Source organism: Notothenia rossii (genome assembly GCF_949606895.1).
Source record: "Notothenia rossii genome assembly, chromosome: 2".
In the NCBI taxonomy this organism is placed as follows: Eukaryota; Metazoa; Chordata; class Actinopteri; order Perciformes; family Nototheniidae; genus Notothenia; species Notothenia rossii.
Window position 1 is genome coordinate 14,176,219 of NC_136904.1, and position 13,954 is coordinate 14,190,172.

Below are 13,954 nucleotides of genomic sequence, written 5' to 3' on the forward strand. Positions count from 1 at the left end.
AACTTCTTGAAGCATCCTTCAGTGCATGTCTGCCTTTTAATCAGGAAAGTAGCGTCTTGCCTTTGTAGCATCAATCAAGAAATTGAGAGCAATGCAGATGAAAATAAATATTCAAAAAAGTGCAAAGGAGAGACGGACACTGTGAGGCCGTGCTTTTAGCTGATTACATATTTTTTCCATTCATCCATGCATCTTCTTCCGCTTATCCGTGGTCGGGTCGCGGGGGTAGCAATTTCAGCAGAGAACCCCAAACTTTCCCTTCTCTTTGACAGTAATCTCTTCTCTTTCATTTTTAAGACTCTCGTGTTCAGTGGGGGCTGTCCTGTGGTTTCCGTTCTGTCTCTACAGGCTGTTTAATGACACAAACTCTGAAATCCACAAAAATAAAGATAAAAAGGATGAGCCCAGAATGCAGAAGCAGATCATTCTTTCCATGTGTGAGTATATGTCGGAGTGTGAAAGCATTGTTGTTGACACTGTGACCTGAGGAAATCTGACCATCCCAGGTCCGCTCTCTGGATAGAGCCAAAGGAACAAAATGGCATCACGTAAATGTCATCCAGGAAGCTTCAATACTTTTTGAGAAAGGCTTAAAATGTCAGAGCAGTTCATGGTTAATCTCTCCATCGACACATTCTGGAAATGACTTGTGTTACCTTTCCCTTTTCTTTCTTCAGGAATCAATTCTGTTCTTTCCTCAATTTCCACCTTTTTATATTCTCCACCTCTAATTTCTTTTTGCAAATGTCTCCTTGTTGTCTAAATATACAGTATGTCAGATGATTCGTTTTTTTGTGACATAAAGATCACCATATGGATTTCAAAGTATAGTCGCCATGATCATAATATTACGTATTGTGTTCTCCATTCTAAAAAGCAAAAGTAGAAATATTCAAAAACGGAAAGGGTCACATAATTCAGCTGCAGTGAAACACATTGGACCATCCAAATGGTTTCATTTGATGGAAAAGCATGACCATCGAAACCCAAGCATTTCATTGGTTTAAGACAATCTCATAGCCCAATACACGTGTTATAATTTTGCAAAGAGTACTTCCAAGAAATCCCATGAATACCATACAAAACTATACATATTCACCAGTGAAGCCATTCTAATTAACATTCAATTGGTTTAATACTGTGTTTTTAAATAGTATGTAAAATAAGTTAACTACATCTCAGTGTTGAGAAATATAATAACAAGAATGTGATGTGAGCTTTTTCACGTGTGTTTTTCCTACCATGCATGTCAAAAAATGTCTATGCTGTATAAGAAGGTGTGTGTAAAATGTCCAATATACAAAGTGAATGAGGAAAGGGTATGACCTTCTGATTATAATGAACATCTGACACAGATGAAAGATCCTAATAGATGCAGATTTAAGTTTAGTCACCCAGAAAGCGAACGAAGAAAATCAAAACGGAGCAGCGCCAGGGGGGCCTCCTGCACAGCTGTCTGTCTGTCTGTCTGTCTGTCTGTCTGTCTGTCTGTCTGTCTGTCTGTCTGTCTGTCTGTCTGTGTGTGTGTGTGTGATCTGTGGCAGGGGGTAGGAATTAATTATAATTAATGGGTGGATTAGAATATCATCACATAAACTACAAAAAGGGCGCCCAGCACAAACCTCATCAATCATGCTCACAGATAGATCTCATGGTCATGCTGGACTGAACACAGCATGTCAGATTTACACATTCACGTTTTCTTTAATATTACAGATTTATTATCACTTGAGTCACATGTAGCTTTGCAAACATTTGTTTAAAAGCTGTAGGTTTTATACCACTGCTCAATTTGATTGAGCAAAACTGCTCACTCACTAACAAGTCTTCTTTATTTGCATTCTGTATGCTCAGGTGTTCAAACCAGGTCAGATGTGTCTTGTGCGATCAGTGTACATTTACTAGTTTCTAGGTTAAGATTGACACCTGGAATTCCATCCGAAATGGTCAGGCATTTCCCTACAAGTTGGAAAAGGAAAATGTAAATTGTGTTTTCACCAACTTTTGTAACATTTTCCCAAAACTAATGACTTCTGTGAAGCGCTGTTGTCGCGATACATGATTAAAACATTATCTTTATATTGATTTAATCTATCATTCAATTTATCTTTGACATTTTCTTTGTGCATTTTTTCTCTTTGTTGGCAAATGAACTACCCTTAAATACGGTGGAGATGAGGTTACTGTGTTACTATGACTGTACAAAAGCGTACAAAGGCTCTGGAAACTTCACTTGATATTATAATCTTCGAGTGTATATAATATGATATAAAGACACATTTTTTTAAACATCAAGGTTATCACCAATACCTATATGCAAAGACACCTTGAATGTGAAGCATGGCTGCTTACTTCCCACCTTGGATGGTATGTATGTCACTGTGAGTAATGAGTGACCTTTTTTATGTCCTTTGGAGCCCTGTGTTAAAGTCAACGCATCTATGACCTTTGTTTCATGTCAATTTTCACTTTGCTTACAGACAAAATGCTAAAAGAAGAAATATGGCCATGATTACTGGTTGTGTTAAAAATAATGTAGTTTTACCTCTTCACATTCACCACTGCAACCCTGAGTTGTTGGTGTAAGACGAGGTGGAAGGTGAGTGCATTTTTACAAGGATATCTACACAGAAGTGAATAAAGGTAAACAAGGTTCTACTCATCATCAAGATTAAACTGGCAAGGTCACAGGGCTTTCTTTTTACCTACCATTATCTTTGAGGCTACAGTTTTGCAGCTTCAGTGTTCATGAAGTGAATCATGTTGTGTATCGTGATCTTTATGATCTTTGCAACGCATCTGACCCAGTAATCACCGTTCACAGTCACTGCACCGAGCAACAAGCCACTACAAATGAAATCCAATTTACCAAACTGTTGTATGATAACAGTGCTCTGATGATATTTTAATGGAAGTCTATCAAAAGGACATGGGAAGGCAAATGATAAACATTGAAGGGGGGAGCAATATCATCCGTAGAAGATATTGAAAAGCAAATGACTGTTTTTTGTTTGAACATTTTTAGTGTGTCACGAAACAAACTCTGAAGCATTCAATAGCTTCAGGAAAGAGGCTCATTCAACTGGAACATTTATAAAAGTGGTTGTCCCAGCATTTTAGGGTAATGCTGTTTTGTTTTGACCTCAGTGCCAACAAATCTCCTGCAACACCATACTACCCAGTAAATAGAACACCAATGAGATGGTGTTAGAGAGATTTTTAGGTAAGCTTGAAAATATGCAAAGGCAAAAGTCACACAGAGAACTGGAGTATACAGGGAGCATTTACTTTGGTGGCCCAGAAGCTCAAAGCACTGAAGCATTTCACAAAACAAATGAACAAAACCAAATTAAAAATCCATAACAAGTGTGCAGCTGTTTTTATTGTCATGCAACAAAGACAAATTAACAGTATTGTCTGCATTGAAACATTGGATTGACTGCACTTTCTGATTTCATGTATTTTATTTACAGATCAAACATGCAAAGATAATACAAACATGGATGGGCTTGTTTGGAGTCAAATACAACAACGAGCATCCTCCTGTGATTAAAATTGGTACATCTCATATTGTACTTGAACAATGAGCTCTGCTGGCAGATAGAGAAAACATGTAAAAGGCCTCTTCATGTCACAAAACGAGATGAAAGTGAGCCAAAAATATCTGATGGTGTACATATACAGTAAATACCCTTTCAGCTTAGAGTGATATCTGTATTTTGTGATTTGTTTGAATTTAAGTATGCCTTCTGTTTTCTGAAATGTGCTTTATCCAACAGCATGGCTTTAATGGCAATGATGTCATGTTGGTCACCCCATCACTTTGGTCCAGATATCATAACAACTCTTGGATGCACTGCCATGAAATGTTGGACAGGCATTGGTGGTGCAGGGAGGATAGAGACAGAAGACTGCAGTGAGATTTCCTCTACTGCAACCATTCTGCTTGTGAGTGAAATGCCTCCACAGCTATTATATAAAGTGCCACTAAATGAGCTAAACACATTAGATTCGTCCCATCATTTGGTTTCGGACTTTTTAATTTTCAAGTTCAGTGGCTCATGTTCTTTTAGCTTAAAACCCAAACATAGTCAATCTAGTTTGCCACCTGGGGCTCAGTTTTATTTAGAAAAAAACACTTTCATTTGAGGATTTACCATGGTAATCGCCTGAATCCAGATCCATAGACTATTGTTTAAGTTTCCCTTACTACATAACCATCTAAATTACTGTCATAACGTATAAACAATATACGGATATTAAAGATGTTAGACGAGAGATGTGCTGTAAAATCAGCTATAGGCTACTGAGCAGGAATCTCAAAGATAACATGTGTTTCATATTGGTTTTATGATTACATCTTTGTAGTGGTCTGCTCTGAATAATTAGTGTTTCTTCTTGCTTGTTTTCAGAATCTATTTCTGTTGTTGTGCTTTGAGTGTTATCATCAGTGTTAAACGCCAGCAACAGATCATACTGATTATACCAGACTAGTAAATGAGTCTCTCATGATATTGGTTTTCACAGAGTGGTCATTTGGTTGATCCGTTCATAACAGTGTTGTTGGTCTGCCCAAATGAGAACATATCTCATTTATATGCATTATGCAGAGACAGAGAAAGGAGCAATGTTGGATGAAGTACTCAGATATTTTACTAAAGTAAAAGTAGTAATACCACAGTGTGGACGTTTGCTGTCACAAGTAAAATCGTTATGTTGAAAATAATGTATGTTATATTGTCACGAGGTAAGAAAATTAGGACCTAAATGCAGAAAGAAGAGGCAAATATAAAGGCATAAACAAAAAGCAAGCTTTTCATTAAATAAAGCTGATACAAATGGCGGATCAGACTAAGCAAAGCGAAACCAAAGAACAAAAATAAAGAAAAACTGCATGAGCCCAGACCAATAGCAGCAACACAGGAAGAAACATAGATGAAAAACCAAGGATGAACACCAGGGACACAATGGTGAATATGAAGAGTGTTCAGAAAGACTTCAGAAATGACAACTGTGATGCTAATCAATTTTGTATATCAAAAAAACTTTTTTAGTAACTATAACAGGTAGAAAATGAGCAGTGACTATCTCGATGATTCCTTCACACGCCTCCATCTGTGCTGATGCTGTTTTTTTGTCGAGCAGAGCTAAATGTCAGCATCTAACTAGACGCCAAACTACCTATCAGACAAATGGATAACCGGAACCTTCCCACGCATTATCGAACAGGGTGACAAAGAGATAGAGTCTGTGTGTGTCAGTTAGAGTGAGTGTGTGTGTATATATATATTTATATTGTGTGGTGCATGATCAACCTGTCGGGGGTTTGCTTTTCAATCATGACGGCCTCGCTGCGCATTATTCCTCTCTTAATGGATACATTGAGATTTTGCAAATTGTAACTAAAGAACATGAACTGTAGACAAATTGACGTTATATTATTGCATCAAACTATTCCAAACATATGTTAACCAAAAAGTGATCACATTTAAAAGAAAATAAAGCAAGTCTTGTTCCTCAGAATTAACCAAAGCTTTCAAAGTCGTATTTTTGGCGGCTTCACTCATCATATTTCAGTTACTGAGATGTGATTTTACTGAGCTATGTCTCTTTGGCCCATTTCGGCGTGTGAACCAACAGCTACTGAGCGTATGCTCCATTTTAAAGTGTCACATATAGCGCTTCACTCCCACTCCACTGGCTGGGATTTCAATTGAGTTTTTTGGCATGTTCCACCAGAAACCAGAGCCCAGTCTGCTGATTGGTTAGCTGGCTGGCTCTGTTGTGATTGGTCAACCGTCAAGAGATGTCCTGCCCCGTAGCCTATCATGTACAATGTGTTGGAGCGCTAGCCACTAGAGGCGCGAGTGTTACATTTTGATGTCACTGTTACGAAAGTAAACAAAGGAGTCTAATGGAGGCGTTTCTGGCAGGATTTGTTGGGATTTTAACCTTTTCAGACCATTTACATGCACAAAAACCTATATAACACTACAGGGAAGGAAAACCTCAAAAAGTATAATGGGACCCCTTTAACAATTTGGTAGTTGTGCTGTACTATAGAATAATTACCTTTATGCAAGCAGTCCAGTAGTGAATGCAATGGGGGAACTAAGACAGCGTATTGAGAGTGTGTTTGCCAGCCTGGTGGGCCCAAACGTTCCCAGAAAAGGGAAACCTGCTTTTGTGACAGTTCTGGTTTCTGTTTGTTGGTTTAAACTTTAAAGTTTGACAGTGATGATAAATAAAACTGCACCAACGAGCCTTTCATCCCCTTGCCAGACTATAGAGCAAAAGTGCTGCTGTGCTGACAAAAAAAGCTGGAAGCTTTAAACATTCTCTACTGGGGGATTAGTCTGTTTATGAGTTCAGTATTTTTGCTGCAGTACTTTTCTGTGAGATAATTATTAGGTTAGTGGAATAGATAAATCAGTTACTTAACTCTATTGTAAAATGAAATACAATCTCTTGCTGCAGCTTACATGAAGAAAAGTAACTATAAACCAGTTGAGGGAAATCTTGTATTCTGCACTGACAAGCCAACACACTAAAGGTGGATTTATGTATCTGTGTCAGTGTGTTATGTCTGTACAGAGATTTGGAGAGAGATCTGTTTTATATTTCACCGTAGGATTTTACCTGTTGGTCGTAGGAAGAAACAGCCTTTCAGTCACAACACATATGTTATATTATTGAATAGGAAAAATTAAGAGTCTCTCTGATGTTGTATAAACAATCTCTATTAAGAAATAGCAGACTGCAGAATGCCCAATTGACCAATCCAAATAAAGTATAATACAAAATGATCACAATAGACCACATTATAAAAAGATACCTTGACTGCTACTGTACTGTTTCAATACACAGCACAGATTTTCCATCTGTTTGCTTATGTGGTTCAGTGTGAACAGCTGAGGAGGAGAAGTGAAAGTCAAAGGATAGTCAGATTGAGAGTGAGACGGGCAGAAATGACCGAGAGTCACACAGATCAACTGAAATCTCCCACAGGAGACAAACGCAGTCAGCAAGGCCAGTGACAGGCAGTCCACAATGTAGAGGCAGAACCACACTGTCTGTTATAAACACACACACACACACACACACACACACACACACACACACACACACACACACACACACACACACACACACACACACACACACACACACACACACACACACACACACACACACACACACACACACACACACACACACACACACACACACACACACACACACACACACACACACACACACACCTCTGTGCAGGTAGCCAATCTTAATACAAAAACCTCCAGACCAAGGTGCTGTACAGTCAAATAAAGAAACAAAAAATCACACAGCACAGCTCACACACCATAAAACAAGTACAAGTAAAAACAATAGACAATTTAAAAGCAATAATCTAAAAGATGTCAACATACTAAGGAGAAGAGGGTTTTAAGAAGTGCTTTAAAAGCAGGCAGTGTGGCGGCCTGTCTGATATGCAGGGGCAGATCATTCCACAGTGTGGGAGCCGCTACAGCTAATATATCATCACAACTGTAACTTACAAAGTTCAGTAACTAAACTTTAAGCAGAAAATAACTTGTTCTCTTATGCTTAAGTCGTTATCAAACTTCATTAAAGTTAGCTTAACAAGAAAGAAATAGCTTATAGTCAAATAATAGGCAGTCAAGTTACGCAGGAGAAGGAGAGTAGTCTGGATATCTGCAGCGAGACCCTTCTGGTGCCAACGCATTAGTTTGTAAGACCTGTTTATAGTTTGGAGTGGGTGGTTTCGCTGTAGCCTTACTATAATTGTCATGCTAACATATTGACTGTTGGACAGAATTGATCCAATCCATTTTGTAAAAAGACCCCAGCTTTTTTCTTTAACAGTGAAATTGAGGCCAAAACCTTACAAGCAAGTGGTCTTAACTGACAATATAAATCAAAACCCATCTGGTCTCTTGAGAAGGCTGTGAAAGTGGATTTTGGATGCTGATTTATGAGACGCAACACACTGGAAATATTAGAAACTTGTGTTGTTGGGGTATGGCAGTGTTGCATACTTGTTGTTAGACTTCAGATTGGATTCAAATGTTTTCTGATACATCTCATACAGACATTGCTCTCACATGCTCAGCTCCATAATCACACTTCTTGTGGGATCCGTACTAACACTGCCTGCACATAACACCTTGTTTGTGTCATGCCAATGTTATATCAATACCTGATAGAAACAGCTGTGAAGTCCTTATAACAGACAGATGGTATTGAATTCACAACAAAAAATGAGGGGGGACTGACTTTGCACAGCTGTGACTTTGAACTAAAGCCCGGAGACTTAAGGTATAAATAATACAAATAAGTGTTCTCTGTTTGTGGAGCAGAGAGAATGAGAGCAGGTGGGAACAAACAAAACAAGGTATTTTAAGCTGTGTTGATGCAGACAATACGCAAAACATTATTCCCTCATGTGTGAATGTAGGGAATATTTGTTTTTCTCCATCAAAGTAGTAGTAGTAAAATATGAAAAGGTTAAATCCAGCAGGAAGTCCTCAGAGCAGCAGGAGTAGGAGGAACAACATAAATAATTCAACAGCTTACACCAAAGCACTCTGTATCAAGAATGTCACCAGATTTCATTCTTCACAATTGATCAATCAGAGTTTAGTTTTTTTGCCCAATATAACTAATTACAGATATGTCTCAGTCAGGAGGCTTTACATGATGACACCCTCTGCTCTTAGACCCTCACATCGTACAAGGGAAAACAATCAAGAATATGAAGAAATCTCGGGGACAGCGACAGAGGAGGAATCCCTCTCCCAGGACGGACAGATGTGCAACAGGTGTTGTGTGTATACATTAAATAAGATGAACAGATTACACAATTGATACAATGGACAAGGTAAAGGTATGTTAAAAGATGGATCAAGTTGGATGTAAATAATTTTCCAGGTTCTGCCAAAAATAATTACGTAACACAACAAGAAAGTAAAAAATTTCCTTTCATGCCTTTCACTGATAATCTTGCACACTTTTGCAAGAAAGATTTATACAGTGAATGTGACTCAGGGTGAAGCGTGCTCTAGAAAATAAACAGTGTGATTCTGTATCAGACATTATTTATTTAACAGTCCCTTAACCCCCAAATATCCCTTCACAGGAAGACGTTAATCTGTGCTTCATTCCTCTCGAAGATAAACAACAGAAATCACAAACCGTACCCTCAACAAGGCCAAACAACTTGACATATTCTTCTTTAAATAAATGTAGTTTTGAACAACTCGGGATGTATTTAAAAAAAACAAAAAAAAAACAGATGATGCAATTTCCTGTGAGGCCAGCCGTAAACCGAGTGTATGCATTTGAATATAGCACATGATATGCACACAGTACATGGCATACATAGGGGCGGTGCGTTTAATGTTCTAACAGCAATGAAACTAAAAGGTCATGCATCTATGCTACTTCTTATTGTTTCAAAGAGATAACATTGGTACTTTAACTGTCATGTGGAAGTGACTAGACTATAGCAAGCAATAGACATTTACAGAAAGGCTGTCGATACAATCACTGACATTTTATTTTTCATGCAATGTGTTAAGAAAACATCTTCCATGCTGTTCATGTTAAAGGCAGCGAGTAATACATGGACTTTGTTGAGATAAATATTGTACAGTTGAGTAGTTAATCATAAAAAAAGCCATAAAAAGTGTATTTTCAATCATAGCTGGTTCAAAAAAACCTGAAAAAATGTAGGTAGTAAATGTAGCACATATTAAATAAACCCTCAACTAATTGATCATATGAAGCTAAATGTTACCTTCAACGCACAGGCCAATAGCTTCACAAGTTACATTCAAGTAGTGTGTGAACTGAAACTCTTAATTTTCTCAACTCAAAATGTTTGTCATTTTTAAAATCAAATGTACTCTTAATTTGAAATAGTTTCTTTTTTTATCTGGCAATCTGTATTATACCCCCTAGTGCATACAAGGCTGACAGGGGAACCTTGATTAACATGATTTAGCACTGATGTACATGTAAAGTAAGAGTAGATACTACTCAAATTAAGGATGTTGTGTGACGTCAAAAAGACAAATGGGACATTTTAAACAAAATCTATTTACTTAAAAAAACAACCTTTTAAAAAAGGCATATTTGAAAATCTAAAAACCACGCTTGATTATATGTTGTAGGATATTATAAGGTCATTTTACTCATAGTACATCTTGGCTAGTAGTAAACTACTAAGGATTTTTGCCTGAATCTGTTTCAAGCACAATCACCACCTGGATTATGTTCAGTTGAAACAATGAAAAACCTACAATTGTTTGGGTAATAAGGCAAAAACAATTAGAGTCTGGGTGGGTACAGGGCGTAAAAGGCACAGGACTTGACAAATACATATTTTGCTTCTATTCACACGGTTTTGTAACTTGAAGTGCGACCTAATCCTTAATAAATGTGTGTTGATATAGTATATGACAGATTGATTTGCTGTTAAAAGTTGTACATACATTCATACAGTAGAAGAAGTAACCCTGAGATGTACACTTGTTATGGCAAAGCATTAATAATCAACTTTTTAAATCAAAATAAAACTAATCTACTTCATTTTCATATAACACCCGAAAGAAATATAGTTTGAAGAGTAAAATGTTTGGCTTTGATGAAGAAAATGTCAGCATTATAAACAACCCTTGTTGTGCTGGACACATCATAAAGTTTCAGGAAATACTGCAGGGTACTTCATACAAACTTATTCTCCAGCCTCAAATTTAAACATAATTCATTTTCAAGCTCAAAGTATTTCCAGTTGTATTTACAATGAAGGCAATCAAAGTATTGGTTAGATGACAGGAGCCGCTTCACATTTGGTTGTTATAAAAGGAGCCTAGCAATGATTTTATTGGTAGCAAAACATAAAAACAACACTGGTATAAAAGTAATATTAGTAATGTATATTGTGATTTTGTGTTGGAAATGAACAGACTTATTTCATGTCATATTATTTCATGTCATTATTAGAGGAAGCAAAAGTGGATCTATTGTTTGTCTGCGATTATCCCTGAGACTCTCCTGGGTCCAATGCAGCTAAAAGCCCTGATCTCAAGGAGCTCTTAGGTCCCACACATGCATTAGTACTCTGTATGTTAACACAGTTATGAATAATTCACACCACATTCGGCCCTTTGAACATTGTTGTTTTTGATACATATGTTCAAACAAAAAAAGGAATCTTGTTGTTGAACCTTTCCTTTGGACCAAAAGAAAAACATGTAGTAATTGTGCAGTTCAGCGTAAGCTCACACTGTGGCTGCAGCAGCATCTGGATCCACGGAGTCATTCAACAAACTAGGGGTGTTGGCTGGAGTCCATTTGCTGCTTTTGAGTTTTTTGTCTCCGTCAGTCGATCTCAGGCATACACATGAACCACTTAGCCATGCGGCCCTGACTCTTTGCTGCTCTTTGATGTGTGTTTGAGTCCAGTAGGTCCATGTAGTGACCGTACTCACTGATGGAGTCTTCAACACGGGTCATGTACAGCCAGCTGATGATCACACCGAAGAACTGGAGACAGAAAGACAGACGGAAGATGATTAGAGAAGGAGGTCAACATGTGAGCGCTTCATTTCTTTTAAATGTTTAATTGCTTGTCTCACTTGCATGTTATATTATCTTTGTGGATTATTATATGCAAGGACAGGAATCATTTAGAAAGAAATTAGACCTCTTTTCCCGAGCTGGATCACCTGTTAGCTGGCATGTTGGAGCATATCAGTGTAGTGATGTGCCCCAACATGCCAAAAGTGAAAATATCTCTGCGGTTGTTAATTATGCCCAATCATTAAAAACCTGTTTTCTTTCTTTATATTGCTCTAACAGGTCTTTCAGATGACAGTTTGATATATCTCACATCAATATATATAACTTTATACTTTATATTTACTTTATATATCAACTATATACAATCAAAACCTCATTTTTCCACCTCCACAATATTGCAAAAGTCCTACCCTCTCTCACCCGCCCCGAAGCCGAACGACTAACCCATGCGTTCATTTCCTCCCGCCTTGACTACTGCAACTCACTTCTTTACGGCATCAGCACTACATCCCTCAACAGACTCCAACGGGTTCAAAATGCAGCTGCACGTCTCCTCACGCATACCAAATCATGGCATCACATCACCTCAGTCCTCAAAGACCTCCAGTGGCTTCCTGTCTCCCATCGCATCAACTACAAAATGATGGTCCTCACCTACAAAGCACTCCACCATTTGAACCCCCCTTATCTCACACACCGTCTCACTCTTTATCAACCCCCACGGTCCCTGAGATCCACCGCAGCCGGACTCCTATCCATTCCCACATCCACACTCTGCAGCTTTGGGGACAGAGCCTTCTCAGTGGCAGCTCCTGGGCTCTGGAATTCCCTCCCCAAGATCTCCGTGACCCTGAGTCCCTCACGGTCTTTCAGTCCCGCCTCAAAACACATCTTTTCAACTCTGTCTACCCATAAGCCCCCCCCCTCTCAATCAACTTCCTCTTGACTACCTTTTTATTTTACTATACTTACTTGTTTGCCTGTCCTTGTTTGTCTACCCTCCCTCATATTGTAAAGCGTCTTTGAGTTGTGAAAAGCGCTATATAAATCAAATGCATTATTATTATTAATATATACTTTCACCTGACTCACAGGCATTTTCTGCCAGCTACTCAATAATCATAATTTACTGCTCAAATAAATAAATAAATAAAAAAAGACTTTCCCCTATCCCTGAATATAATATCAGCCATGATAAAACTATTAGAATAAGTGCCTTGCTTTTGTATGACTCCAGTCAAGTTAACTAAATGTTTTGGTGTTTTTTGTGAAACATAACAGAATGCCTTACATTTCATTACAAACAGACACATTTCTAATAAAATCTTCCTAATAAAATTATTCATTTTTTATTCAAGTTATTTGATAATCATTGATCTAGAAAAACTTGAAGGATATTTAATTGTAAAGCGTTGTCCTTTGATCATCACAAATAAGCCCACTTGACAATAAAAACTTGACATTTTCCTTGATCTCATAAAATGTGTACTTTTTCTTCAGACAAGATAACGTTCCTGTTCCTTCAGCTGATGGTGGTGTCCATTAAGGTAGAAGTGAACACAGAGATCGTTTTAGTTTGCTCCTGATAAGCAAAAGGCTCAACACTGTAGCCGTATTTTCTTCAGAATATTTATTTCTAGCTTTGAATCAAACATCAAAAGACCGCTTTTACTTATACATATGGAAAAGTGTGCTGAGCAACATGACTATAAAACTGCCTTGAGTGATAGTTTGTGACGTGTGTGTGTGTGTGTGTGTGTGTGTGTGTGTGTGTGTGTGTGTGTGTGTGTGTGTGTGTGTGTGTGTGTGTGTGTGTGTGTGTACCTGAGGCAGTAGGATCCCTAATAGCAGTCCAGCCATAATCTTATAGTTGTCCATGAGCCAGATGAAGAAGGCATCCGTGCAGCCTCTGATATGGATGGTCTCGATCAAAGCCAAACGCTGCGGGACACAAATAGCTTGTTACAGGCTTCGGAAATGACCTAAGGCCTGCAGCGTAGTGCATCAATCAATATTGGGACTTAATAATCTTACATATCAAAATAAAAATGTATGTTTCACTCTATAAAATAACTGAAATGACAAAGTCCTCGATGCAAGTCAATTGAGTTATAACTATAGTCAATTCAATACTCAGCAAACATTTTATATTTTGCCTAATTAAAGAAACAACTAACACAAAAACTGAAACTGAAAAAGAGGAGCTGCACTTCAATGAGACATCAGTCTTCTCTTAATTCAGGACCCGTCCACAGGGAGACGACCGATTTTGAACCAAAGTCGATTTCAAAAAAGTCTTCCGTCCACACGGAATCGGCTGAAGAAATGTGTCCGTCCAAACGAAACTGCT

At 38.0% G+C, this 13,954-nt stretch overlaps 1 protein-coding gene across 1 annotated transcript in view; it reads right to left on the bottom strand.

Moving 5' to 3' along the window:
- Window positions 1-9,099: 9,099 nt before the first annotated feature.
- tspan15 (tetraspanin 15) overlaps window positions 9,100-13,954 on the bottom strand; it is a 37,407-nt gene continuing 32,552 nt past the window's right edge. The window contains exons 7-8 of the mRNA XM_079663995.1: window positions 13,429-13,545; window positions 9,100-11,568 (exon numbers count right to left, since the gene is read on the bottom strand). Coding sequence (XP_079520121.1) covers window positions 11,404-11,568; window positions 13,429-13,545 — 282 coding nt within the window. The 3' untranslated portion in view covers window positions 9,100-11,403. The remainder of the gene's footprint in view (window positions 11,569-13,428; window positions 13,546-13,954) is intronic.